The sequence below is a fragment of the Hemiscyllium ocellatum genome, chromosome 1, assembly GCF_020745735.1.
Source record: "Hemiscyllium ocellatum isolate sHemOce1 chromosome 1, sHemOce1.pat.X.cur, whole genome shotgun sequence".
Taxonomy (NCBI): domain Eukaryota; kingdom Metazoa; phylum Chordata; class Chondrichthyes; order Orectolobiformes; family Hemiscylliidae; genus Hemiscyllium; species Hemiscyllium ocellatum.
The window spans coordinates 105,003,904-105,031,060 of NC_083401.1; the positions used below are offsets into that span (position 1 = coordinate 105,003,904).

The window sequence follows — 27,157 nt, forward strand, 5'->3', positions numbered from 1 at the left end:
GACTGAACATAGAGAACTGAGTGGACAAGTGAAAAGATAAAAATAAAAGGAAGACGTGCAATGAATAAGAACAGGGTAAACTGATTGTCTGGGAGTTCAGATCATTTTGTAAAGTTGTTATCAACCTGTTCAGAGATGTTATTGCACACCTCTGCAGCACGTGAAACTTGAATCCAGACTTCTTACCTCAAAGTTCAGGACACTAATATTGTACCAAAAAAAAAGCAATGTAGAGTTCAACATGCCAGACAACAACAGCACTGCCCTTGTCAACAGGCTTGATGATAAGTCAGGATTGGACATGACAGCATGGAGTGCAGTCAGTTCAGCTGGAGACAGGTTCTAATTGGTGAGAAGTGCAGAGAAATTAAGGTGATTGATGTCACATCAACAGTTCTCAATGAACAAGTTGGGTGCAGTTTAAAGGCCAGATGGAGGGGTTGAGGTGGAGGAAGTGTGTTGGAGGTGGGTGACCAGAGAAGATGGTTGACACTTAAGTTTTTAAAGAGAGGCTGGCAAGTACATTTGTTCTCAACAAAATCCAAAAGGGTCACAATGTTAGTAAGAAAGACAAAAAATGATGGATCTCTTGAAGATGATGAGAATTTTCATGGTTGATGAGTGTAGGATGGAAGCTGAGGGATTAGAAGGCTGGATATCAAGGGGCAGCAGAAGACAATGTAGATGCAACTAAACAATGGGCTCAATTTGGATAAAGACCCAGGAGTTTATCTTTGAGATAGAATGAATGTGAAGTAGTGAAGGAAATGATGAATGGTGATGAAGAGAACTTTGGTTGTACTTATCTTCAAGGTGGATTTTGGAATAAGAAGGTCTGATCATAGGAAAGAAGATCGTTGTTACTTGGACTGGTCAACTATTACTTCACTTAATAGACCCAAGTGACAAATCCAAATGCATTTATAGAAGTAATTATGCAGCAATACCTGCACAAGGTACACAGTAGTGAACAGACCTGCAAAAAAAACTTAGTTTAGCAAACGTAACGGCTTCAGCAGATGTTTCCTGGAATCGCAGGTTTGAGAATTCACAAAGAAAACTGCTATTTTCTACACCTCCTACAAAGTTTCAACTAACTAAATAATTTAGTCCTGAATTATGAAAACAAGATTTAACATCTAAAGGACCAAAAGACCTATTGAATTAAATCGCTTGTAGAGAGCAGATGGATTCTACATTCAGGTTCACAAAACTAAAGTAAAACTTGACTAAACAAGTTGAGAATTAAAATGGTATCCACTACTAAACTTTGCTACTACCAAGGTATAAAAGATGCCAGACTAGTAATTATGATTAAACAATTAAAATTATACAAGATGTGAAAATAAAGTTACGTTGCCTTTCCTACAATTAAAATACTCATAAAAAACACCATGACAAAGAAAATCCACATAAAAAAGCGATCCATTACTTTTGCCACTTTCTTCCACTCAGCAGATTTAGCATTGGTTGCTTTTTGCTCTCTAAAACAATTGGCTATAAATTCAATATTTTTTGCCACCCGACCACGATGTAACTGACGGAAACAAGAGGGCATGTTTAGACCTTCTTCACTCACACAACCACCACTGATACTTTTATCAAAATGTCCATTCGGTATTTTCTGGTTGCATACAGGGCACCGATGCATTGGTATCATAGACAGAGTAGCTTCATCCTTCAGCATGGTGTTGGGGCATATTTTAGAAAGGTGTGCATTTAGTGTTAAATCATCATCGTTTCCAAATTCTCCGTTTGTTTTGGAATTATCCATCTGTAGTGGATAGTGATTCTTTCCATTTCTCTTTTGCACCATTGTGCAGGTTTCACCAATGTCATACACAAAAAAGATCTTTGACATGTACTGTAATATAATCACTTTTGCCCAATTTGGAACAGGTTTGGCTTCTGGCCCACAGTGATGAATATTCATAATGAAAATCGTTAGTGCAGTGGAGGCTGTGATCATTGTCATTGTTGCTATGTAGTATTTACCTGAGGAATAAACAGAAATAAATATTGGAATGGTTTAATGATTTCATACCAGAACTAAAATTGAATGAATTATTTTAAGAATATGCAGAGTTAAGAAAAGATGACTTTATTCATGGCCACTTCCTCTGCAAGCAGTATGCATAAAGTATTGTTTTCATGCATTCTATTGAATCCAAATGATCTGCTTATGTGCAAATCTACCAAAACAAAACATTCAAATGACTCCCATAATCAGAGAAAATATTTCTTTCCTCCATTCCTTCAATAGAAAATAAATCTTGAGGAATATGTATATTTTACTTGCGAGTTATAGAGTCATAGAGATGTACAGCACAGAAACAGACACATTGGTCTAACTTGTCCATGCCGACCAGATATCCCAATCCAATCTAGTCTCACCTGCCAGCACCTGGCCCATATCCTTCCAAACCATTCATATACCCATCCACATTGTCATCGCCTACTTCTGCCTTTTCTTTCATGAAGACATGAATTCCTTTCAGGGTTTCTGCTTAAAGGCACTTTTCAGTTTCTTGCCATGTGTTGACTATGGTGAAATTTGGTTTCAAGCAAAGCTATCTCAAGATAGACAAATTCTATCAAGCTTTCCTGATGAAGGTCTTTTGCCCGAAACGTTGATTTTCCTGCTTCTCGGACTAGCTGTGCTTTTCTAGCATTATTCTATTCTTGAAACAATCAAGCTGGTGGGTCTAAGATGCAGAAAGAGAATGCCAAGTTGATAATACAAACCAGGCTGAACATGGAGAGTTCATGGGGAAGTGAAAAGGTACAAGTAAAGGAAGGTGTGCAACAAATATTAGCATAAAGACAGGGTAAGCAGACTGGCTGGGTGTTCAGATCACTTTAAAACATTTGTTGAATCAATCTGTCCAGAGGTGTTATTACTCACTTCTGCAGCATGTGGAACTTGAACCCAGACTTCCTGGCTCAAAGGTAGGAATGCTAGCACTGTCCCACAAGAGGGCCGATTTTACAGCATTGTTAGTTAAATTGGAACCAGATAGATACAACACTTGCTAATTAAAGCAATACTTGTTAATTGCAATGTTACTGCTGAATTGACTGGAACATTTACACTGAAATAGAACAGTTAATTGCAGAAAATTGATCAGAGTGGGATAAGAAATCCTTATGTTTTTTATTGCCAGCTTTCATTGGTTTAGCAAAACATTAACCAGCTAACAACCAACGATGCATCCAGTGAACCAATCCAGAAGAAAATAATACATGATCCCTTTCAAAACCTGTATTTTGTACGTAAACATTTGAAAGCATCTCACACAGGAATGCTCAAGAAGACAAACGTTGCACATTGGAAAAGTCCAATTTAAGCAAGCAGGAAAACTTAGTCAAATATTACATTCAACTCACATTTACCATTTAAAGGTATCTGTTACCCGACAGATACTGTTTGGTTTAATTTAAACCATTTTATTTAAAATTCCCACTAAAGGTGTTGTGTTTAGTGTGAGATTGTGTAAATCATAATCCTTGGTCACTGAACTGACAGTTCTGGCAAGTCAGGCATGAGTCTGAGTAACTGACATAATAGTTGAATCCAATCAGAGTATCAATTCAATGACTAGATACATTACAAAAAAGTAAAGGATTTAGGTTTAAGAAGATAACTGGAGGTTAGTTTCAGGTGGAAAAGGTGGAAGAGAGAGCACAAAAGAAAAGTGGAAGATGCAAAAGCTGTATTTGGAGTGTTGTTAACTCAATTATAGAAATTAAGGCAACAGCTGAGTACATTATAGAGGTCTCGGTTTATTGAATTTGGGGAATATAGTGCCAAATGGATCTCTAGTATGGTGGTTGCAGGTCCCACCACATGTTCCAAACCCAAATCAAAACCAGCTCGGACCAATACCCCCGGTGAAAAAGCAATATCTTACAATAGATATACAAGGAAATGAATATTAAATAGTGATGACAATTTTATATCAAAATTCAATTGATAGAATTAGTATGAGAAGTTGGGGACGAATCATACTATATTACCTGTTGGCATAGGACAGGAAGTTGTTCATTAATGCAATCATTAAGTAATTGCTTTCAGTTTTTGAAGATGAATAGTTTCCATCTTCATTGTCTTATACATGCATTTTGTGTCTTTTGGTAGAACAAAGTCATCAACTCAGAGTTTCTGGATTATGTTAATTCCATAACCATGCATCCATTGCTAAGCCATTGCCCACTTCCATAACCCTGCCAGGTATTTGACAGAAAGCTTGTTTAGACACAAACTGTATCGAAGAACCAAGAGTCTAGTGAAAAGGGCAAATTGAAGGAAATCAGTATTATTAAGAAAATATAGTGACAAGGAAATTAATGGGGTTAAAGCTGCTTAGAGAATGACAAGTGTAACCCCACTACTTAAAAAGGGAGGGAGAGAAAATAAAGAGAATTTCAGACCAGCAAACCTAACATTAGCAATGGAGAAAATGCTAGAGTGTCTTATAAAATACATAATTACAGAAGACTTGGAAAACATTAACTGAAGCTAGCATGGGTTTATGAAAGGCAAATCATGCTTAACAAATCTGGAGTGTTTTTGAGAATGCAACTAGTAAGAATAGATAAATGTGAACTAGTAAATGTGATGTTTCTGGATTTTCAGAAGTCTCCTGATAAAGTCTCACAAAAGAGGTTTGTGGGCAAAATTAAAGCATGTGAAATAGGGGATAATGTTGGCATGGATTGAGAATTTGTTGACAGTCAGGAAACAAAAGTGGGTATAAATGGACCTTTATTGAGATGGCAGGCTGTGACTAGTTGAATAACACAAGGATCAGTGCTTCAGTATATGACATAGGAATGACCTGAACAAGGGAACCAAATGCAACATTTCCAACTTTGCCGATGACACAAAACTGAATGGGGTAGAGATTTTTTAGAAGGCTTTTAGGTGTTTTAGACAAGTCGAGTGAGTGCACAAACACATGGCAGATGTAGTAGAAAGTGGCTAAACATGAAATAACAGTTATTTAAATAGTAATGTATTGGGAAATACAGATATACAAAAGGATCTCGGTGTCATTGTATACCAGCCAAGTAGACATATAAGTGTAGTAAGCAATTAGGAAGGCCTATAGTATATTGGAGTACTGCATGCACACCTGGAGTACTGCATGCAGTTTTGGTCTCCCTACCCGAGGAGGAATATACTTGCCATAAGGGAGTGCAGTGGAAGTTCACTAGGGTGGTACTGGGGATGGTAGGACTGTTTTATTAGGAAAGAATGTTCAACTGTGCTTCTATTTGCTAGAGATTAGAAGAATAAAAGGGATTCTGACTGAAAAATATAAAATCCTAATGGCTGCTGGACATATTAAATGTTGGGAGAATGTTTTTTTCCTGGCTGGGTAGTCTAGAACCAGGGGTCAAAGTCTCAGGATGCGGGGTAGACCATTTAAGATTGAGAGAAAAAAAAATATTCTTTATTCAAACAGCAATGGATCTGTGGAATCCTCTACCACAAAAGGCTATGCAGGTCAAGTCACTCAATATATTCAAGAAAGAGACATATAAATGTTGAAATTGTAAAGACATCAAGGGGTGCAGGAAGAAAACAGGAATATGGCACTAAGATAGAAAATCCACTATGATACTCTACTATTGAATGGTAGACATGCTCCAAGAGGCTTCAGTGGCCTAACCATGCTCCTGAATTCTATGATTACCATTGCTCAAGGCTGTTCACTTACCAATCAGTGGAACACTTTCAGATGGAGGCATGCTTTCTGCAACCATCAGCTGAAACACAGTCAGTGCCAGAAGCACAGTCACACCAAGAGACACCTTCTCTCCAGAATCAGCTGGTAGATAAAATCCTAATGGTGCTAGGAATGAGATCATTACACATGGGATCAATAAGTTAAAAATGTAAAATGAAGACCTTCTTTTGAGGATTACTGTGTAGGTGATATCTGGGTAAGGATCTGAACAACACCCATATGTTATTATATTTTTTGTTGCTGGCATTCCATGGACTTCCCATTCCACATTCTCCACAAAATCAGTTAGATCTCCACTGTCAAGTCCATTAATGATGTCAACCTGATTTCCATTGTAGGTCCAAGAGCCAAATGTAAGGTTGCACCTTTGATCATCGAATGGAAAGTAGGCCACGTCCACTACACAGGAACTCTTTGTAATCGCTGGAGAATCCCACGTAATCTGCCCATCATATCTTAACACCACGTTAGTCTCCATGGATCCTGTAGACTCATCATCAGCTCTAAAATAACAAGTTACCAAAGCACCCACAGCAGTCAGTTACACACAGGTCTATTTAGTAAGATAAAGATAGCTAAAGAAAAAGGTATTGAATAATTTCACCAATACAAATTATTACAGCCATCTAGAAATTAACTATTTTAACTTTATTCTTTGTTTTTTTTGTACCCTCCCTCATTCTCTACTGAAGGCTTTTCTTCTTTGCAAAACTATTATTTCTCAAGCAGTCTTCCATGAAAACCTGACCCATGATCCCATAATCTAATTTCTTCACATCCAAGTCAACTATTCAAGTATGAAAAATGCGTGTCAAGCCTAATCTTTTTGCCTTCCCAGAGGCAATGTATCTTTAGTTTCTATATCTATTTGAGGGTGCTGAGGTCAGTGCTTGTGTCAATTATCAGAGTTCTGGCTATCACTGATTGTGGACAGAACAGGGATCAAACCAGCACTATCCTGGTCTCCATTGTTAAACTACTCAATGCCTGATTCAACTACGAAATTAGTTTTTCATTTGCTTCTTTTAAACAAATAGCAGAACTTTTCATCTTCACTGCTAAACAGTCGGTCGAGTGTTTCAACTGATCTTTACTGAATCAACTTTATTGTATGTGCTTCGCCATCAGTTCCTTAAGGTAGCAGGACAGGTAGATAAAGTGGTTAAGAGGGCATATTAAATACTTGCCTTTATTAGCCAATGCATAGAGTTTAAGAGCAGGGAGGTTAAGCTAGAACTGTGTGCAAAGTTATTTAGACCGTAGTTAGAGTTTTTTGTGCAGTTCTGGAATCAACATTATGGGAGCAATGTTGTCACACTGGAAAGGGCACTTAAGGTTATTACTACAATGTTGCCTGGCCTCAACAGTTTTAGTTATGAATATGAGATTAGATGCCCTACAGTATGGAAACAGGCCCTTCGACCCAACCAGTCCACATCGACCCTCCAAAGAGTAACTCACTCATTTAGGTTTAGGGGCAGGAAGCTTAGAGGGGATATGAGGAAGCATTTTTATACCCAGAGGGTAGTGAGAGTCTAGAACTCACTGCCTGTAAGGGTGACAGAGGCCATAGCACTTAAAAAGATATTTAGATGGACACTTATGATACCAACGCATACAAGGCTATGGCTAAGGGCTGGAAAATAGAATTAGAACAGTTAGGTGGTTGTTTTCAACTAGCATAGACTCGATGGGTTTAATAGCCTTTTTATGTGCGGTAGACCTCTATGACTCTATGAATAGAAGAACAGGTTCAAGGGTCTGAATGGCCCACTACTGGTGCTAATTGTATTGTAGATAACAGAATGGAGACTTTAACATTCATACCTTAAAACATACAACCTTAACATAACTACATTTTTAGTCTGATGGTATTTAAAAATAGTTATCAGATTGGAATTTATTTACTGAAGTTTCAATATGAATAAGATCAAGTAGTAATCAATATATTACATTTTTTTCAAGAAAATCGATTAACATTCAAATGGACAAATATATTTGTGTGGGCATTAAAAATGGAAACTGCTCTCAGTTTGTTGATGGTGTAGATATATGAAGCAGTTAAAATAAACAAAGATTGAAGAGTTTTTTAATTCACTTGTGGGATGTGTTACGTGGGCATTGCTGACTGGCTAGCATTTATTGTCTGTTGCTAGTTATCTTTGTGAAGGTAGTAGTGAGCTGCTTTCACGAATCACTGCAGTCCATGCACTGTAGCTAGATTTACAATGCTATTACGGAGGAAATTGCAGGATTTTGACCCAATGATGCTGAAGGAATGAAGATATATTTCCAAGTCAGACAGTGAGTCATTGGAGGGGAACTATATGGTAGTGTTCCCATATAATTGCTGTCCTTGTCCTTCCAGGTAGAAGTGGTTGTGGGTTGAATGGTGCCAAACAAGGTTCTTTAGCAAATTTCTGCAGTGCATCTTGTAGATCGGACACACTTTGGTGCTAAGCAAGTAGGCTGTTTGTCTTGAATGGTATCATGCTTTAAATGTTATTGGAGCAGCATTTATCCAGGCAAATGGAGAGTATATCATCACACTCCTGATCTGCACCTTGTAGATGGTGACACACTTTGGAGAGTTAGGAAGTGAGTTACTCACTGCAAGATTGCTAGTCTCTGCTCAGCTTTTATAGCCACAATATCTATATGACCACATCAGTTCAGTTTCTGGCCAATTATATTCCCCAGATATAAATAGTTGGAATTTCAGTGATGGCAATACCATTGAATATCGAGGGACAGTAGTTAGATTCTCTTTTATTGGAGATGGTAATTTCCTGGCACTTGTGGCATGAATGTTACTTGCTATTTGTTAGCTCAAACCTGGATATTATCCAGTTGGATTTGACTGCTTCAGTGTTTGAGGAGTCACAAATAGTACTGAGCATTCTGCAGTTGTTAGTGAACATCCTCACTTTTAATCTTGCAATGGAAGGAAGCTAATTAATGGAGCAGCTGAAGATGGATGGGCCTTGGACACTCCCCTGGTTAACTCCTGCAGAAATATCCTGGAGGTGAAACAACTGATCTCCAACAACTACAACCATTTTCCTTTGTGCTAGGTAAGACTCCAATCAGCAGAGAGCTTTTCCCATGGTTCCCATTGACTAGTTTTGCTAGGTTTCCTTGACACCTTGATTAAATGCAGTCTTGATGTGAAGGGCAGTCATTCCCACCTCACCTCACGTCTGGAATTAAGATCTTTTGTCCATGCTGTAATATTTTGAAAGCAAAATATCACAGATATGCCAGAATGTAATGAAATCAGAATCTGAGTATTATATTATGACTGATATTTACAATTTTTTTTCTTATTTGCTTGTGGACATGTATATTGTTGGCTGTGCCAGCATTATTGAACTGCTGCAATCCACATGTTGTAGGTAGACCCACAATGCAATTAGGGAGGGAACTCCAGGATTTTGTTCCAACGACTGACTAAATGTTAACATTTTTAAATTGTAAATCAATATTTTCACATATCACAATTTTCAAAAACATCCAATTATAGAAATTAAGCTCTTTGGAAATGAGACACAGTTGAAATGTTTTAATTGTTGACAAAGCAATGGATTTCAACTCACTTGTTATATAGAACAATATCAGGTCTCCACACAAAGCTACTGGGTATTCGGATAGCATCAAGCCCATCATATTTGTCGCGGTCCCATTTGAGGAAAGCATCAAACCAGATTTGTCGGATCCAAAGGTAAGCTGTCAAGATTTGGTTCCTTTCATCCTACAAGTAAATAGAAGTAAATTACAGTGAAGGAAAGCACTGCTGACCCTACAGTCTTACTTTTTTATACGCTGAATCAGATAGGATTCCTCTCCCAGCTATAGGACGCAACAATCAACAAATAAATTTGGGAGTGCTACTGTTTACCCAAGTACTTTTAAGAGTTTTCCAAGTATTCACAGCTGTTTACAAGTAGGCTTAACAGCTTGAAATAGGAGCAAATTACTGCAGATGCTGGAATCTGTGCTGAAAACTACAAATGCTGGAGATCACAGTGAGCCAGACAGCATTCATGGAGAGAGAGCAAGCTAACGTTTTGAGTCTAGATGGCACTTTGTCTGAGCTGGACTAGAGAGAGCTTGGTCTCTCTCTCCATGGATACTGTCTGACCTGCAGTGATCTCCAGTATTTGTTGTTTTCACTGAAGGGCTTTAAAGTGATTTCAATGTTTCCCTTATCCAACTTCTAATTCTACTGGGCCAATTTCACTCCCAACTCCCAACCTCCATGGCATCCTTAGTCCTGTTTTCACACCTACATGAACTCTCCCAGACCTACTCATACCATTTGTGCTTCCCGCAGTATGCCTGGTTTTGTCAGGATAAATAATAACATAACCAAACAAACAGATAAAGTTTGCGCATTGCAATTCATTGCTAGGACTTGTCAATGTCCAGGTTCAAGGAAAAACTGAACTCCCCATAAGTTGCCATTGTGATCCTCAATAACAAAGAGCATCTCAGCCATACTAGAACTATCAGGTCAACCAATGATATTTACTTTTATTAAAGAAATTTAAGCAGTTAAGTTACCTAGCAAGTTGACTGCCTTCAATTGTATCTGGAAACATAGCTAGAAAAAAAAGTGCATGAGCAAACCACTTAAAAAGAAGTAATTGCATAAAACATGAAACAGCCACATCGCTCATGAATTTTTCTTCGAACCAGCTATCTCCCATCAACAAGAGTTTGGCTACATTTAACATTAAGCTCCTTGTCGATCACAATTTCTTGTAGTATGGGTTCTCATACCTGATGAAGTCACCAATAGACACCCCTCCTTCTCAACCTCACTCCTCAGAGGTTAAAACACACTGTAGTCATTTGTCTCTCTCATGAGGGAACAGCCTATGGTTCTCTGGGACTATAGTGGCTTTCACTTCTATGGGGAGAAATCTTGGCCAACCCATGCCCAGCTTCACTCCATACCCCTGCACGTTTATTTTCCTCAGCTGCCAACCCAATTTCCTTTTGAAATCATTGATTGCACCAACCTCAAAAGCTGCACGCTCCAAGTCATTACAACTTGCTGTGCAAAACTGTTCTTCTTCACACTCACCTTTATCTCTTACCTTTAAGTAATCTGTTAGTCCTTGTAATCAGGAGGACAGATTTTCTTTGTCTAATTTATCCAAAAGATTCAAAGCTTTTGGATGCAATTAAATCTCCTCTCAATCTTCATTGCTTCAAGGGAACAGCCTTAATTTTTCAAATCAAATCTTGTAGTTAAAACCTCCCATTCCTGGAAAAATTCTGGTAAATATTTTCTGCACCCTCTCAAAGACACTCACATTCTTCCTAAAGTGTGATGACCAGAACCATATGCAATAGTTTAGTGAGGGTCGAATCAGAGCTTCATTGAGATTCATCATAACTTTCCTGCTTCTGCACTTAATGCTTCTACTTATGAAGTCCAAGATCCTAAATGCATTACTAATCACTGTCTCAATATGTTCTGCAACATCCAAACATTGATGTGTGTGCACCCCCAGGTGATTCTGTCACTGCATATTCTTTTACCATTGTGCTATTAAGTCTATTTTGTCTCTTCCCATCCCTCCTACCAAAATACACCACTACAGACCTATCTGTCATATATTCCAGCTGTCTGCCCATTCTACTAGCATGTGCCATGTTACAGATGATTTACTTCATCCTCATTAATGCCACACTTGAAGCAGTGGCAAATAATCAGAAAATATTGGAATTTTACCCTGCATTCCAAAATCAAAATTACTTAGGGATTTTAAAAAAAGACAACAAACAATTGCACTCATACAGACCTTTGGTGAAATATCACTTTCTACAAAGTCCTTATAATATGTGATTGGTCTACAGCTTATTTAGGGATCAAATAACAAGCAACAGGTTTGAAGATAGACAATTGGGTATGTTTCAACTGAAGAGAGGAGTGGACCAAGAGTCTCAACTGTTGGCAAAATTATTCAATCAACAGAACAAACATTCAGAGAGTCAAAGGTTCTTTCGGCTTGAAAGCAAGAACAAACTGGTGATACGCTGATGACACGATGCTATTTGCAGAATCAGGAGCGGCCTCAAAATATCACAGATAAAGTAAGATTTAAAAGTACGTGAGTTGAAAATGAACACCAAAAAAAGGCAGAATCAATGGTAATCAGAAGGAATACAATGGGAAAACTAGAGTCACAATCGAAGTTGACGGTGTCACACAGTAACAAAATGGATATGTTTGTCTACTTAGGACAAATGATAATAGAAGACAAAAGATATCAAAGTCATAAAAAGACAGGTGACCAGAAGTAATTTTCTGAAGAAAAACAATGCATTAACAACAAACTCAATGTTGAAAAAAGGGAAAAGACTCAAATGATGGTACATTCTATCCATTTTAATGCATGCCTGAGAGAGCTGGGAAACAAACATCTGTGGAAGAAAATAGAGGCTCTAGAAATATAGATGCTAAGAAAGTTATTTACTTTTATTGTAGAATTTTAGTATAGATGTGCTTGATGTTGCAAGGACAAAATCTCTATCATCATCATCCAGAATGTCAGCATTTCAGCCACATCATCAGAGATGAAAAGCCACAGAGATTGTCTTCTGAATGTAGGTTTGCTCGCTGAACTGGAAGGTTCATTTTCAGACGATTCATCACTATAGTAGGTAACATCTTCAGTGAACCTCCGGACGAAGCACTGCTGATGTTTCCTGCTTTCTATTTATATGTTTGGGTTTCTTTGGGTTGGTGATGTCATTTCCTATGGTAATGTCATTTCCTGTTCTTTGTGTCAAGGGGTGGTAAATGGGGTCCAAGTCAATGTGTTTGTTGATAGAGTTCCAGTTGGAATGCCATGCCTCTAGGAATTCTCATGCATGTCTTCGTCTGGCTTGTTTAGGATGGATGTGCTGTCCCAGTCGAAGTGGTGTCCTTCCTTATTTGTATGTAAGGATACTAGTGAGAGAGGGTCATATTGTTTTGTGGCTAGTTGACATTCATGTATCCTGGTGGCTAGTTTTCTGCCTGTTTGTCCAATGTAGCATTTGCTACAGTTCTTGCATAGTATTTTGTAGATGACATTTGTTTTGCTTGTTGTTTGTGTAGGGTCTTTCAATTTCATTAGCTGCTGTATTAGTGTGCTGGTGGGTTTGTGGGCTATCATGACGCCAAGGGGTCTGAGTAGTCTAGTAGTCATTTCCAAGATGTCTTTGATGTAAGGGAGAGTGGCTAATGTTTCTGAATGTGTTTTGTCTGCTTGTTTGGGTTTGTTGCTGAGGAATCCGTGGACTGTGTTCATTGGGTACCCATTCTCTTTGAATACGCTGTATTGGTGATTTTTCCTCTGCTCTGGGTAGTTCCACTGTGCTGCAGTGTGTGATGGTTCATTGAAATAATGTTCTGATGCAGCTTAGTTTGTGGATGTTGGGATGATTGCTTCTGTAGTTCAATATTTGGAATCCCCGGAAATGACATCACCAATCCTAAGAAACTGAAACATATAAACAGAAAGCAGGAAACATCAGCAGTGCTTCTTCTGGAGGCTCACTGAAGATGTTACCTAGTATGGTGACAAAGCATCTGAAAATGAACCTTCCAGTGCAGCGAGCAAACCTACATCCAGAAACTCTGAGCTACACACTTCTCAATTCTGAGGATAAAGTGGAGGACAGCAGAAAGATGCACCAACACAAGTAGAGACACATGACAGGTGTCACGGTGCAATTGAAGTCCGAGATGTGCATGGATGGCACAGATAGACAAACATGCATGAAAGCAGAACTCCTAGTAGTAAGTAGTAGCTACAAGAGGGCTAGAGGAGAACTGTTTATCAAATCTTACTAATTACTGATGTTAAACTAACTGGCATCCAGTATTGATTAGGCCGCTGTTGGAATATTGCATGCAATTCTGGTCTCCTTCTTATCGGAAAGATGTTGTGAAACTTGAAAAGGTTCGGAAAAGATTTACAAGGATGTTGCCAGGGTTGGAGGATTTGAGTTATACGAGGGCTGAACAGGCTGGGGCTGTTTTCCCTGAAGTGTCAGAGTGAGCATGTAGAGGTTTACAAAATTATGAGGGGCATGGATAGGGTAAATAGGCAAAGTCTTTTCCCTGGGTTGGGGGTGTCCAGGGAGGCATAGGGTGAGAGGGGAAAGATATAAAAGAGACCTAAGGGGCAACTTTTTCACAGAGGGTGGTACGTGTATGGAATGAGCTGCCAGAGGAGGTGGTGGAGGCTGGTACAATTGCAACGTTTAAGTGGCACTTGGATGGGCATATGAATACGAAGGGTTTGGAGGGATATGGGCCGGGTGCTGGCCGGTGGGACTAGATTGGGTTGGGATATCTGGTCGGCATGAACGAGTTGAACCAAAGGGTCTGTTTTCCATGCTGTACATCTATATGACTCTACGACACCAATGGCAATGGTTCAATTTCAACATCAGCTGAGGTCACCATAAAAGCCCCACCTTCTCAACCTTGCCTGAGACTTGGAGACCCTCAGGTTAAAATTCACCACCATAATCTCCTTCTAATGAAAGAACAGTCTATGGGACTATGGAAACTTCCTGTCTTCAGATATTATTTTGGCATTTGTTTGCAAGAGGATCTAAACATTGAGGAAAGATGTCTTACTGCAATTATACAGAGTGACATCACATTTGGAATAATGTCACAGTTTGCCTACAGAAAGGTATATTTACCATAGAGAGAGAGCAATGAAGGTCAAACAAACTCATTCCTTGGATGGAGCGATTGTTCTATGTGGAAAGATTACAGATAGGGCCTTTAATCTCCAGAGTTTAGGAGAATGAGAAGTAATTACATTCAAAAATGCAAAATTCTTATGGGATTGACAGGATAGGTGGAGTATAAGATTAGCAGGGAAATTAACATTTCATAATGAATTTATTTTAGTCATAATCACACAAAGTATGTTAATCGATTAATCTGATGTTACATTATTCTACTTAACCAATCAATGTAACTCTGCTTAGACTCACTTGACAAAGAAATGCTCCATGCAATTGCAAACTGATTGGAAACAACACACAAATGTTTTAGTGGTACTGGATAAAGCCAAGAGGCCCTGTTTCACTCATTCCCATTTCATGATTGCAAGAAAACGCAAATATAAAGGTCAGAAGTCAAGTTAACCCCTTCCTAGCTCATTAATTTCTTATCAGTAACCAAAGTGGCAGAAAGGAGTTATAACAAAAAAAGTAATAGCTGTGCAGAAGGTGAAACCAAGTCAAAATAATGGGGCCCGATGACATCCAGAATAACTATTAGCATTAAGGATGGTGGGTTTACATTCCTTCTTTACTACCAGAAAACCCTCATTCTGCTATCAGCCATGATGAGCAAATTGTTGATGATTTAATCTTGGACCTTTTACTTTCCAGCTCATCCAGTTTCCCTCATGTCTATGATAAACTGCCTTTCTGTTTTCAGACTCCCAAGAATTGATTGATTGATTAATTTATTTAAATAAATAACCACACCTACAAATCGGGTGCCTAGCCCTTTAAATCACACTTGTGCTGAGCCTGTTGCTTGCAGAGTGATAAGCAAATACGTTACCTGGACCTACATAATCTATACTTCGTATGCTAGTATTACATCAACTGATTGGGCTGTTTGTCCTGATAATACTCCTTCATAGGCTCCCAACATACTCTGCACACTCGCACTCGCCTTTTGAAAAATACAGTGTATCATAGCAAAATGATGCAGACCTTTCTAATGTGATGATGCCAAAGAGAGCAGGAAGCATACAAAGTTCAAGGATCTTACCTTGAACTCCGTGAGAACTCGCATGACTCAATTACATAACGTTTAAACATTGAACCGCAAAGTAAGTACATCTATATTGTGGAAACGGCTGCAATCTATTTTGTGAAAGTATTAAAAGTATTAACCAAAATATTGAGCTTCCTTCTTGTCAGCATGTTTATTTCTTTCTCTTCTGTTGATTGTTCTGCTCTGTAAAATTATGAGAGTAAATTCTAGGGATTGGAGTAGGATTTAACTTTGTACCTTGCACTTGTACATGATTGTTGCACCATGATGCGGAATGTGATGCACACATTGGAAAGTTTTTCTACATCCATTCTTGGGATAAAGGTATCACTGACTAGGCCAGTATTTATTGCCATCCCTAATTTCCCAGGGAGCAGTTAAGAGTGAACCACATTGCTGTGGGTAAGGAGTCACATGTAGGCCAGGATGGGAGTCTCCTTCCCTAAAGGACAGCAGTGAAGCAGTTGGGCTTTCCCTGACCACCGACGATAGATTCACGGTCATCATTAAACTCTTGATTCCAGATTTTTTTTATTGAATGCAAATTCCACAATCTACTGTAGCAGGATTTGAACCCAGATCATCACCTGGATCTCTGGATGAACAGTCCAGCAACAATACCAGTAGGTCATTGCCTTTGTTAGTGGATCCCTTCAGGTCACCGGACTCAAAATCTTAACTCTTCTTTCTGCACTAATGCTATCAAACCTGCTGAGTTTCTCTAGCAATTTCTGTTTTGCTTCAGATTTCCAGCATCTGCAGTCCTTTGATTTGCTTTGGGATTATCCAGGTATCAGTGTTCGGGCCTTTGGTGTTTGTGGTACACATAAATGATTACGACTTGAATGTAGGAGGGGTAATCAGCACATTCGATATGAAACATGTGGTAAATTGTGAGCCGATTAGCCTTAGAGGAGAATAGGAATGAGCTGGTCAGGTGGACTAATCAGTAGCAAATGGAATTTATTCTGGATTAGTCTGAGATGATGCACTTGGGCAGGACAATCAAGGCCACGGAATAAACGATGAATGTCAGGACCCTAAAAAACACCAAGGATCAGAGGGACCTTGGTGAGCACGTCCTCTGCTCCCTTAAGGCAACAGAACAAGTAGATAAAGTGGTTAAAGCAGCACTTGGAGTACCTGTCTTTATAAGCTGAGGCAGAGAGTCTAAGAGCAAGGGCGTTATGCTGAAAACTGTTTAAAATGTTGGTTAGGCTGCAGCTACGGCATTGCAGGCATTTCTGGAATCCATATTGTAGGAGGGAATGACTGCACTGGAAAGGGTGCAGAGGAGATTTACCAGGACGTTGCCTGGGCTGGAGAGTTTTAATTATGAAGAGAGATTGAATTAGACTGGGGTTGTTTTCCATGAGATGATTGAGAAGGGGCATGATTAAGTTATAAAACAATTATAAGGGGCATAGAGATTGATGGAAAGAAACTTTTCCCCTTGGTGGAGGGATCAATGACAAGGGCATTGATATAAGGTAAGGGGCTGGAGGTTTAGAAGAATGCATGGAATTTTTATTTCCCACCCTAGAGAGTGGTGGGAATCTGGAACTCATTGTCAGTATAGATGGTGGAGGCAGAAACATTCATAACATTACATGTTACACCTATATTTATATTTAGGAGGAGAAAGTGAGGACTGCAGATGCTGGAGATCAGAGCTGAAAATGTGTTGCTGGAAAAGCACAGCAGATCAGGCAGCATCCAAAGAGCAGGAGCATTCAGGAGCATTCCTGAAGAAGGGCTCATGCCCGAAACATCAGTTCTCCTGCTCTTTGGATGCAACACATTTTCAGCTATATTTATATGTGACACTAAAACATATAAGGATATGGGACAAGTGCTGGAAAGTGACATTGAAAGAGAGTTAGGTGGATTATAGAGAGTCATAGAGATGTATAGATTGCAAACAGACCCTTTAGTCCAAATTGTCCATGTCAATCAGCTATCCTAACTTAATCTAGTCCCATTTATCTGCACTTGGCTCATATCCCACTAAACCCTTCCTATTCATATACCCACCCAGATGCCTTTTAAATGTTGTAATTGTACCAGCTTCTTCCACTTCCTCTTGCAGCTCATTCCATACATGTACCACCCTGTGTGTGAAAAATTTGCCCCTTAGGTCCTTTTTAAATCTTTCCTCTCTCACTTTAAACCTATGCAGAATTCTGGACTCCCTCAACCCAGGGTAAAGACATGTCTATTTACTCTTGATTTTATAAAAACCTTTAGAAAGTTACCCCTCAGCCGATGCTCCAGAGAAAACAGCCCCAACCTATTCAGCCTCTCCCTATAGCTCAAACCCTCCAACCCTGCCAACATCCTTGTAAATCTTTTCTGAACTCTATCAAGTTTCCTATAGGAGGGATACCAGAATTGCACACAATATTCCAAATGTAGCCTAACCAATATCCTGTACAGCTGCAACTTGACCTCCTAACTCTTGCACTCAATGCTCCAAAAAAAAAGGAAAGCATACTGAACATCTTCACTATCCTGTCTACCTGCGACACCACTTTCAAGGCACTATGAACCTGCACTCCAAGGTGTCTTTTTACAGTAACACTCCCCAGGACCTTACCATTTAGTGTATAAGCCTTGCTAAGATTTGCTTTTCCAAAATGCAACACCTCACATTTATCTAAATTAAACTCCATCTGTCAGTCCTTGGACCATTGGCCCACCCGAACAAGATCCCATTGTAATCTAAGGTAACCTTCTTCGCTGTCCACTACATCTGCAAACTTACTAACTATATCTCCAATGTTCACATCAAATCATTCATATTCAATGACAAAAAGCAGTGGATCCAGCACCGATCCTTGTGGCACTCCACTGGTTACAGGCCTCCAGTCTGAAAAGCAACCCTCCACCACCATCCACTGTCTTCTACCTTCAAGCCAGTTCTGTATCCAAATGGGTGGTTCTCCTTGTACTCCACTGGATCTCACTTTGCCAACCAGTCTACCATGAGGAACCTTGTCAAATGCCTTAATGAAGTCCATGTAGGTCACGTCCACCACTCTGCCCTCAATTTTCTTTGTTACTTTTTTAAAGAAAACCTCAAGTTTGTGAGACATTATTTCCCATGCACAAAGCCATGTTGACTTTCCCTAGTCAGTCCTTGCCTTTCCAAATACATGTAAATCCTGTCCCTCAGAACTCCTTCCAACAACTTGCCCAGCAACGATATCAGGCTCACTGGTCTATAGTTTCCTGGCTTTTCCTTATCACCTTTCTTAAATAGTGGCACCACGTTAGCCAACCTTCAGTCTTCTGGCACCTCACCTGTGACTATCAATGATATACTTATCTCAGCAAGGGGCCCAGAAATCACTTCCCTAGCTTCTTGGGTAAATCTGATCAGGTCCTGGGGATTTATCCACCGTTATGAGTTTTAAGACATCCAGCACCTCCTATTCTGTATTATGGACATTTTTCAAAATTTACCAGCTATTTCTCCATATTCTATATCTTCCAAGTTCTTCTCCACAGTAAATACTGATGCAAAATACTTGTTTAGTATCTCCCCAATCTCCTGCGTCTCCAAAGTTTGGCTGCCTTGCTGATCTTTGAGGGGCTCCATTCTCTCCCTAGTTACCCTTTTGTCCTTGATGCTTTTCTAAAAATCCCTTTGGATTCTCCTTAACCCAATTTGCCAAAGCTATCTCACGTCCCCTTTTTGCCCTCTTGATTTCCATCTTAAATATATGCCACCTGCCTTTATACTCTATGGATTCACTCGATCCCTGCTGTGGATATTTAACATATGCTTCCTTCTTTTTCCTTGATCAAACCCTCAATTTCTCTAGTCATCCAGCATTCCCTATACATACCAGCCTTCCCTTTCACCCTAACAGGAATATACTGTCTCTGGACTCTCGTTATCTCATTTCTGAAGGCTTCCCATTTTCCAGTCGTCCTTTTACCTGCGAACATCTGTCCCCAATCAACTTTTGAAAGTTCCTGCCTAACACCGTCAAAATTGGTCTTCCTCCAATTTAGAACTGCAACTTTTAAATCCGATCTCTCCTTTTTCATCACTATTTTAAAACTATTAGAATTATGGTTTCCGGGAGGAGGTCAGGTTTTGCACCTTCTCTACTGGTATATCCACAGACAGAATCAGAAAATTTCCTTGTACACACAAATTCCTCTCCATCTAAATCTTTAACTCTACGGTAATCCCAGTCTATGTTTGAAAAGTTAAAATCCCCTACCATGACCAACAGATTATTCCTACAGATAACGAAGATCTCCTTACAAATTTGTTTCTCAATTTCCCTCTGACTATTGGGAGTGTATAATACAATCCCAATAAGGTGATCTTCCCTTTCTTATTTCTCAGTCCCACCCAAATAATGGATGTATTTGCAGGAATATCCTCCCTAATTACAGCCTTAATGTTATCCCTGATCAAAAATACCACTCCCCTCCTCGCTTGCCATCCTTTCTATCTTTCCTACAGCATTTGTATCTTGGATTTGTAACCATGCCTTAAGTTCATCTGCCTTCACTGTTAGGCCTCTTGCATTGAAATTAATGTGTTTACTTTATCAGGGCTATCTTGTTTGCTGCTTTGCTCCTGTCTGCCCTGATTGTTTGTCTTGCCCCTTTTCCCAACTGTACCAGTCCCAGACTGATCTCTTTCTACACTGTGTCACTGGGTCCCACCACCCCACCTTACTCATTTAAATGACCCCGAGCAGCTCTAGCAAATTTCCCTACCACTATATTTGTCCCCTTCCAATTCAGGTGCAGTCCATTCTTCTTACACAGATCATTTCTACCCCAGAAGAGATTCCAATGATCAGAATTCTTCTACCCTGAACCAGCTCCTCAGTTACGCATTCATCTGCTCAATCTTTCTATTCCTACCCTCATTAGCTCATAGCACTGGGTGTAGTCCAGATATTACTACCTGAGGACCTCCTTTTTAAATTCCTGTCTAACTTCCTATATTCTTCCTTCAGAATATCATCCTTTTCCATTCCTATGTCATTTGTTCTATTGTGTACAAAGACCTACTGCTGGTCCCTCTCCCTTTTGAGAATATTCTGCACGTTCTCAGAGATATCCTTGATCCTGGCACCAGGCAGGCAACACACCATTCTGAATTCTTGTCGTCGGCTCCAGAAACATCTGTCTGTGCTTCTGACGAGACAGTGCCCTATCACAATCGATTGCTTGGAACCTAACATAGTGAGGACAGGAATAAGAGTATAGAGCAGATGAACGCATGGCTGAGTAGCTGGTCTATGGGAGAAGGATTCACATTTTTGGACCATTGAAAGCTCTTTTGGGGTAGAAGTGACCTGCACCTAAATTAGAAGGCAACAAATATTCTGGCAGGGAGGTTTGCTACAGCTGCTCAGGAGGATTTAAACTAGTAAGGTGGGGGGGGGGGGGGGGGTGGAAGAGAGAGCCAGGGAGATAATGAGGAAAGAGATCATTCTGAGACCGGTGTAGTTGAGAACAAAGGTGAGTCAAACAGTCAGAGCAGGCAGGGACAAAGCAGAGAACAAGGCAGGACTGATAAATTAAACTGCATTTATTTTAATGCAAAGGGCCTAACAGGGCAGGGCATGGTTAGGAACATGGGACTGGGATATCATAGCAATTACAGAAACATGGCTCAGGGATGGACAGGACTGGCAGCCTAATGTTCCAGGATACAAATGCTACAGGAAGGACTGAACGGGAGGCAAGAGAGGAGAGGGAGTGGGGTTTTAGATAAGGGATAGCAGTATAGCTGTACTGAGGGAGGATATTCCCGGAAATATATCCAGGAAGGTTATTTGGGTGGAACTGAGAAAAAAGAAAAGGATGATCATCTTAGTGCGATTGTATTATAAACCCCCCAATAGTCAGAGGGAAATTGAGGAATACATTTGTAAGGAGATCTCAGTTATCTGTAAGAATAATATGGTGGTTATGGTAGGGGATTTTAACTTTCCAAACATAGACTGGGACTGCCATACTGATGAGGGTTTAGATGGAGAGGAATTAGTTAAGTCTGTACAAAGCAATTTTCTGATTCCGGATGTGGATGTACCTACTAGAGAAGATGCAAATCTTGACCTTCTCTTGGGAAATAAGGCTGAGCAAGTGACTGAGGTGTCAGTGGGGGAGCACTTTGGGGCCAGCGACCATAATTCTATTAGATTTAAAATAGTGATGCAAAAGGATAGATCAGATCTACAAGTTGAAGTTCTAAATTGGAGAAAGGCCAATTTTGACAACATTGGGCAAGAACTTTCAAAAGCTGATTGGGGGCAGATGTTCGCAGGTAAAGGGATGGCTGGAAAATGGAAAACCTTTAGAAATGAGATAACGAGAGTCCAGAAAAAATATATTCCAGTTAGGGTGAAAGGAAATGCTGGTATGTATAGGGAATGCTGGATTCCCTGGAGTGTCAGAGGCTGATGGGTGACCTATTAGAGGTTTATAAAGTCATGAGGGGCATGGATAGGATAAGTAGACAGTCTTTTCCCTGGGGTGGGGAGTCCAGAACTAGAGGGCATAGGTTCAGGGTGAGAGGAAAAAAGATATAAAAGAGACCTAAAGAGCAACTTTTCCACGCAGAAGATGGTACATGTATGGAATGAGCTGCCAGAGGAAGTGGTGGAGGCTAGTACAATTGCAACATTTAAAAGGTATCTGGATGGGTATATGAATAGGAAGGGTTCAGATAGATATGGGCCAGGTGCTGGCAGGTGGGAATAGATTGGGTTGGGATATCTGGTCGGCATGGACAAGTTGGACAGAAGGGTCTGTTTCCTTGCTGTATATCTCTATGACTCTAACCCCAGTTACATTATTCAGTCTCAGTACCAGAAACCTGGCTGTCTGTGCTACATCCCCATGAGAATCTATAACCCCTACATTTTCTAAAACAGCTTAATTGTTTGAGATGGGGATAGGCGCAGGAGGCTTCTGCACTATCTGCTTCCCTCTCCTACCTTTCCTAAAGTTCATCCATCTACCTTACTGCATCTGCATTTTTTCTCTTCCTATAACTGCCATCCATCAGACCTCCTAACTCCTGTAAACTCCTCATTACCTCTAACTGCCACTCCAATCAATCCATGCGATCTGATAGGATTTGCAACCAAAAACCCTAACTGCAGACATAATCATCAGTAATATGGAAACTCTCCCTAATCTCCCATATCTTACAGGAACAGCACATCACTCACTAAAGTCCATCTTTGCACCTTAACAATCTGCAGATCCAGAAAATAGCACAGTCTTACTGCTCTAAAAATCACTGCTTCAGGCTAATTTAGTACCTATGTTTTATATTTTTAAAATTTAAACAAGAGACTGATGTCAATAAATTATACAATCAAAAAAGAATGCACTCTACTCACCATTGCAGATTTACAAAGAAAAAGAACAGAGGGGTTACACTTAAAAAAATATGCGTTTAGCTGCTGCTGTGCTGTGAGCTCTTCCATACAGGTTCCTCCAAGATCAGCTATGAAATGCCTGTTTGTTAATTTTTCTTAGACACACTCTAATGTCAAGAGCTACTTGAACTCAAACAGCAAAGTCAGTTGCTGTGCAGATTCACTGTTGTTTTCTTTCTTGTTTGATTCACTGGCCAGATGGTCCCTGCCTTTCTCTCTCTTTCACCTTTTTAAAGTGCTGTTGTATTGATCTTTTTATCCCCAAAGCTCCAAAACAATATAACAGCTTATAGAACAGTAATTACTGCTCCTGTAATTTGAGGAAATCAGCTTCAACACCTAATATATCCCAAAGAAAGAGCAATACTTATAGCCACAATTTTTCCCCATCCTCCATCTTGAGTAACCCAGAATCCTATAATATTTTTGACCAGCACAGACTCAATGGGTCAAAGGGCCTTTTTTCTGTACTGTGGAGCTCTATGACTCTATTAATAGAAGAACGGCTCAAAGGGCTAATGGCCCAATTCAGGTTCTAATGGTATTGTGTAAACAGCCTTGAGAATTTCAAAGTTACATCTTAAACATTCAACATTACAAGACTTAATTTTTGACCTTTGTAAACTATCAGGTTAGAATATGAATAAGATCAAATAGCAATGTATTGCAATTCTCTCAAGATAAATGATGCACAGTCAAATATTTGAATGAACTTCCCCGATAGCTCAATGAATTTGTCCAATGAGCAGCTTAGCAATACAATGGAAGAACACACCAGGTTGAATCTCTGGCCTATGTTAGCTATTCTCAGCTAGGACAGCAATAACAGTAAAACCAAACTGCCTCAGTACTGCTAGGTTAGAGACGCAGAATTTTTGTTTCTAATTCCTATCCAGATCTACTTATGAAAGTTCACAAATTAACAAATTAAATTGTGTGCATAATTAACAGATGAGGAAGGCAGAATTGGCTGTGTGCACTTGAACAGCTTATTAATAGTCACCATTAAGGTTCACAAGTGAAGAGTGATCATTTGGACAAGATAATAGAGCATGGGTGAGGCTCTCTTGTGGTGCACTGGTAGAGTACCTACCTCTGGTCCAGAAGGCCTGGGTTCAAGACTCATCTGCAAGTTTGTAATAACATTTTCTGAACAGGTTAAATAGACAATAACTAAAGCATGAGTGACCTCACAGAAATGGACAAAAACATGTTGCTAACATCATAAAGGAGGAAAAAAAAGGATGAAAGGAGAGAATTGATGAGGAAAAGGCTGTATCAAGCAAATCTTACCATATCTTTAATTTGAGAAAGGGTGATTTTCAGAGTGACGTTCAGGGCTAGATCTGTATCTTCCACAGGCCTGAGAGCATCAGTATAATCTTCAAATAAACTCTTAAACAGCATTTGAGCATATCTTCCATCTGCTGACTCAGAGCCTATCCAAATAAAAAGCAAATTCTTATTTGAACACAAATGTAGTACAATGTGGTGAAAATTAAGATTAATTTTGTACAACCACTATCAGTTTATTTCCATTTAACTTACTTGGAAATTGATACAAAACAGAGCAACAATCTCCTTAGGAATTGCAAAAAAAAATCAGGGTCCATATAAAATCTTAACTTTATTTAAAAAAAAGAGTGGGACTTGAGAAAAAGTGATACAAGAGATTGTAATTATACAAGATGACATTTTGTGCACAAACAGTTGTGTTGATAGGTTAAAATGCTGATTTTTTTAAAAAAAAAACAAGAACCCTGGTAATGCTGTAATGCAGGGTAGGTGGATTAAGACCCACATCTTCTAGTCTGAAGCTGTCAACCAGATCAGTGAGGTATCCACCACCTGGAGGACTGCCCTGCAATGCAGGAAAAAGGTTATTATCTTCTTCGCTCTGCAAGAGTAAATGCCAGCATTTTCTCACTTGCTATCTCAAATATTGCACAACCAAGGTTATGATATCACACTGCAACCACTTCAGTTTCACCCAGCGTACCCCACCCCCACTAAAGCTGCATATCCTCTGTAACTGCTATTCACTCACTTGGGTCACCTCACTGCATTTTAGCCACATACACCAGCAGCTGTGCCAGCCACTTTCATTTCATTTTGTCTCATTGCAAACATAAATCTACCACAATAGGGCAGAGGAAGACAAGACAGGTTACATTAATATATGTAAGTCAGCCTCTCACCACTCAGTGACGAGATTCTCATCTCGCTGTTCAAAACTCAGGTGGAAAATTTAACCATTTTTCTAAGTCCATAATCTCATTTATACAATCTGAGCATACTTTATCAATTGATTCATCATTGTCTATATCATTCTGGGTCTAGGAAGACTTTACCCAAAATGCCATGAATGGTGGAACTCTTAAGTAACAGGAAAAACTGCTGGAAATAGCCAGCAGGTCCTGCAGCATGTGTTGTGACTGAAACAGAGTTACTGCATTCACAAAGGTAGCACAGCAAGTAGAACACTTGTAATTCAACTCATGGATGTGGACATCACGGACTGGGCCAGCATTTACCTCATGTCTCTTGATGCCATTGAGAATGTGGTGCTCAGCTGTCTTTCTGAACCATTGCAGTCCATTTGGCGTAGGTTAGGGAGAGAATTCCTGAGTTTTTACTCAGCAACACTGAAGGAATGGTGATATATCTCCAAGTCAGAATGGTGAATGGCTTGGAAGGGAACTTGCAGGTGGTGGTGTTCTGAGACTGAGTATCAATGATGGAGGGAGCAAATGTTGGAATGTGGTGCCAATCACGTGGGTTGCTTTCTCTTGCATGGTGTCAAGCTTCTTGAGTGTTGTTGGAACTGCAATCATCCAGCCAAGTAGGAAGTATTTCATTACACTGATTTGTGCCTTGTAGATGGTGGACAGGGTTTGGCAAGTCAGGAGATAGGGATTCTTCACTGTAGGATTCTTAACCTCTGGCCTGCTCTTGTAGCCACATGATTTAAACTGCTAGCCCAGTTCAGTTTCTGGTCAATGGTAACCACTAGGATGTTGAAAATAAAGGATTCAACAAGGCAGTGACAATGAATGTGTGAGGCAATGGTTGGACTCTCTTTTATTGAAAACTGGCACCTGTGTAGTGCAAAGATACCTTTCACTGTCAGCCCAAGCCTGGATATTGTCTAGGTCTTCCTGCTTTGGACATGGACTAATTATCTGTATCTGTGGAATCATGAATGGTCCTGAACATTGTGCAATCATCAGTGAGCATCCCTACTTCTGACTTATGTTGGAGGGAAGGTCATTGATGAAGCAACTGAAGATGGTTGGGCCGAGAACATGATCCTGTTGAATTCCTGCAGAAGTGTCTTGGAGGACAGATGACTGACCTCCAACCACCACACCAACTTCATTTGTGTCAGGTATGTCTCCAATCAGTGGAGAGAGAGTGTCCTCCCCACTCCACATCAGCTAACTCCCATTGACTCAAGTATTGCTTGGTCTCCTTGATACTACACTCAAATGTGGCCTTGATGTCAAGGACGGTCACTCTCACCTCATACTTGAAATTCAGGTCATTTTCTGCTTTTGAACCAAGGTTGGAATGAGGTCAGGAGTGAGTGATCCTGGTCGAATCAAAATGGACTGCACGCCTTGTCATGTGTTGTCCAGGTCTATAGCCTTCAGCCGTTTCTTAATGTCAAATGGATTGAAACAAATCGGGTGAAAATTGGCATCTGTGATGTTGAGAACATTTGGAGAAGATGGATTCAAATGGTTAGGAAGAGTGTCCCACAGTCAGCATCACATTGAAGCAATCTGGATAACATTTCAAAAGCGGGTGAAGAGCAAGAAAAAGCAACTGATTGAAAAAGTAAGATTGGCTGAGTAATTTATACTATTTTTATTGCTTATAATTTTGTAAGCATTTTAACCTACCAAAACAACTGCTTGTGCACAAAGTGCAGTCTTGTATAATTACAACTTCTGTGAAATGAGAGTATCTTATATCACTTTTTCTCAAGTTCCACTCTTTTTAAATAAAGTTAAGGCCTTAATACATGTCTTTTTAACATTCTTAGTCCTGTTCACATTATTTTGCATTGTGACCCTGTTTGATTCTCTTCTTTGAAGTCTCAGGCTATCACTTTTCTTCTTATTTCCCATTTTATCATTTATTTTTTCCTTTGTTTCCCT

General features: G+C 39.7%; 1 protein-coding gene across 1 annotated transcript in view; it reads right to left on the reverse strand.

Moving 5' to 3' along the window:
- Positions 1-1,351: 1,351 nt before the first annotated feature.
- Positions 1,352-27,157, reverse strand: part of chrna9a (cholinergic receptor, nicotinic, alpha 9a) — a 31,415-nt gene continuing 5,609 nt past the window's right edge. The window contains exons 2-6 of the mRNA XM_060825312.1: positions 24,288-24,433; positions 9,350-9,504; positions 5,724-6,256; positions 1,726-1,995; positions 1,352-1,626 (exon numbers count right to left, since the gene is read on the reverse strand). Of these exons, the coding sequence (XP_060681295.1) occupies positions 1,352-1,626; positions 1,726-1,995; positions 5,724-6,256; positions 9,350-9,504; positions 24,288-24,433 (1,379 nt within the window). The remainder of the gene's footprint in view (positions 1,627-1,725; positions 1,996-5,723; positions 6,257-9,349; positions 9,505-24,287; positions 24,434-27,157) is intronic.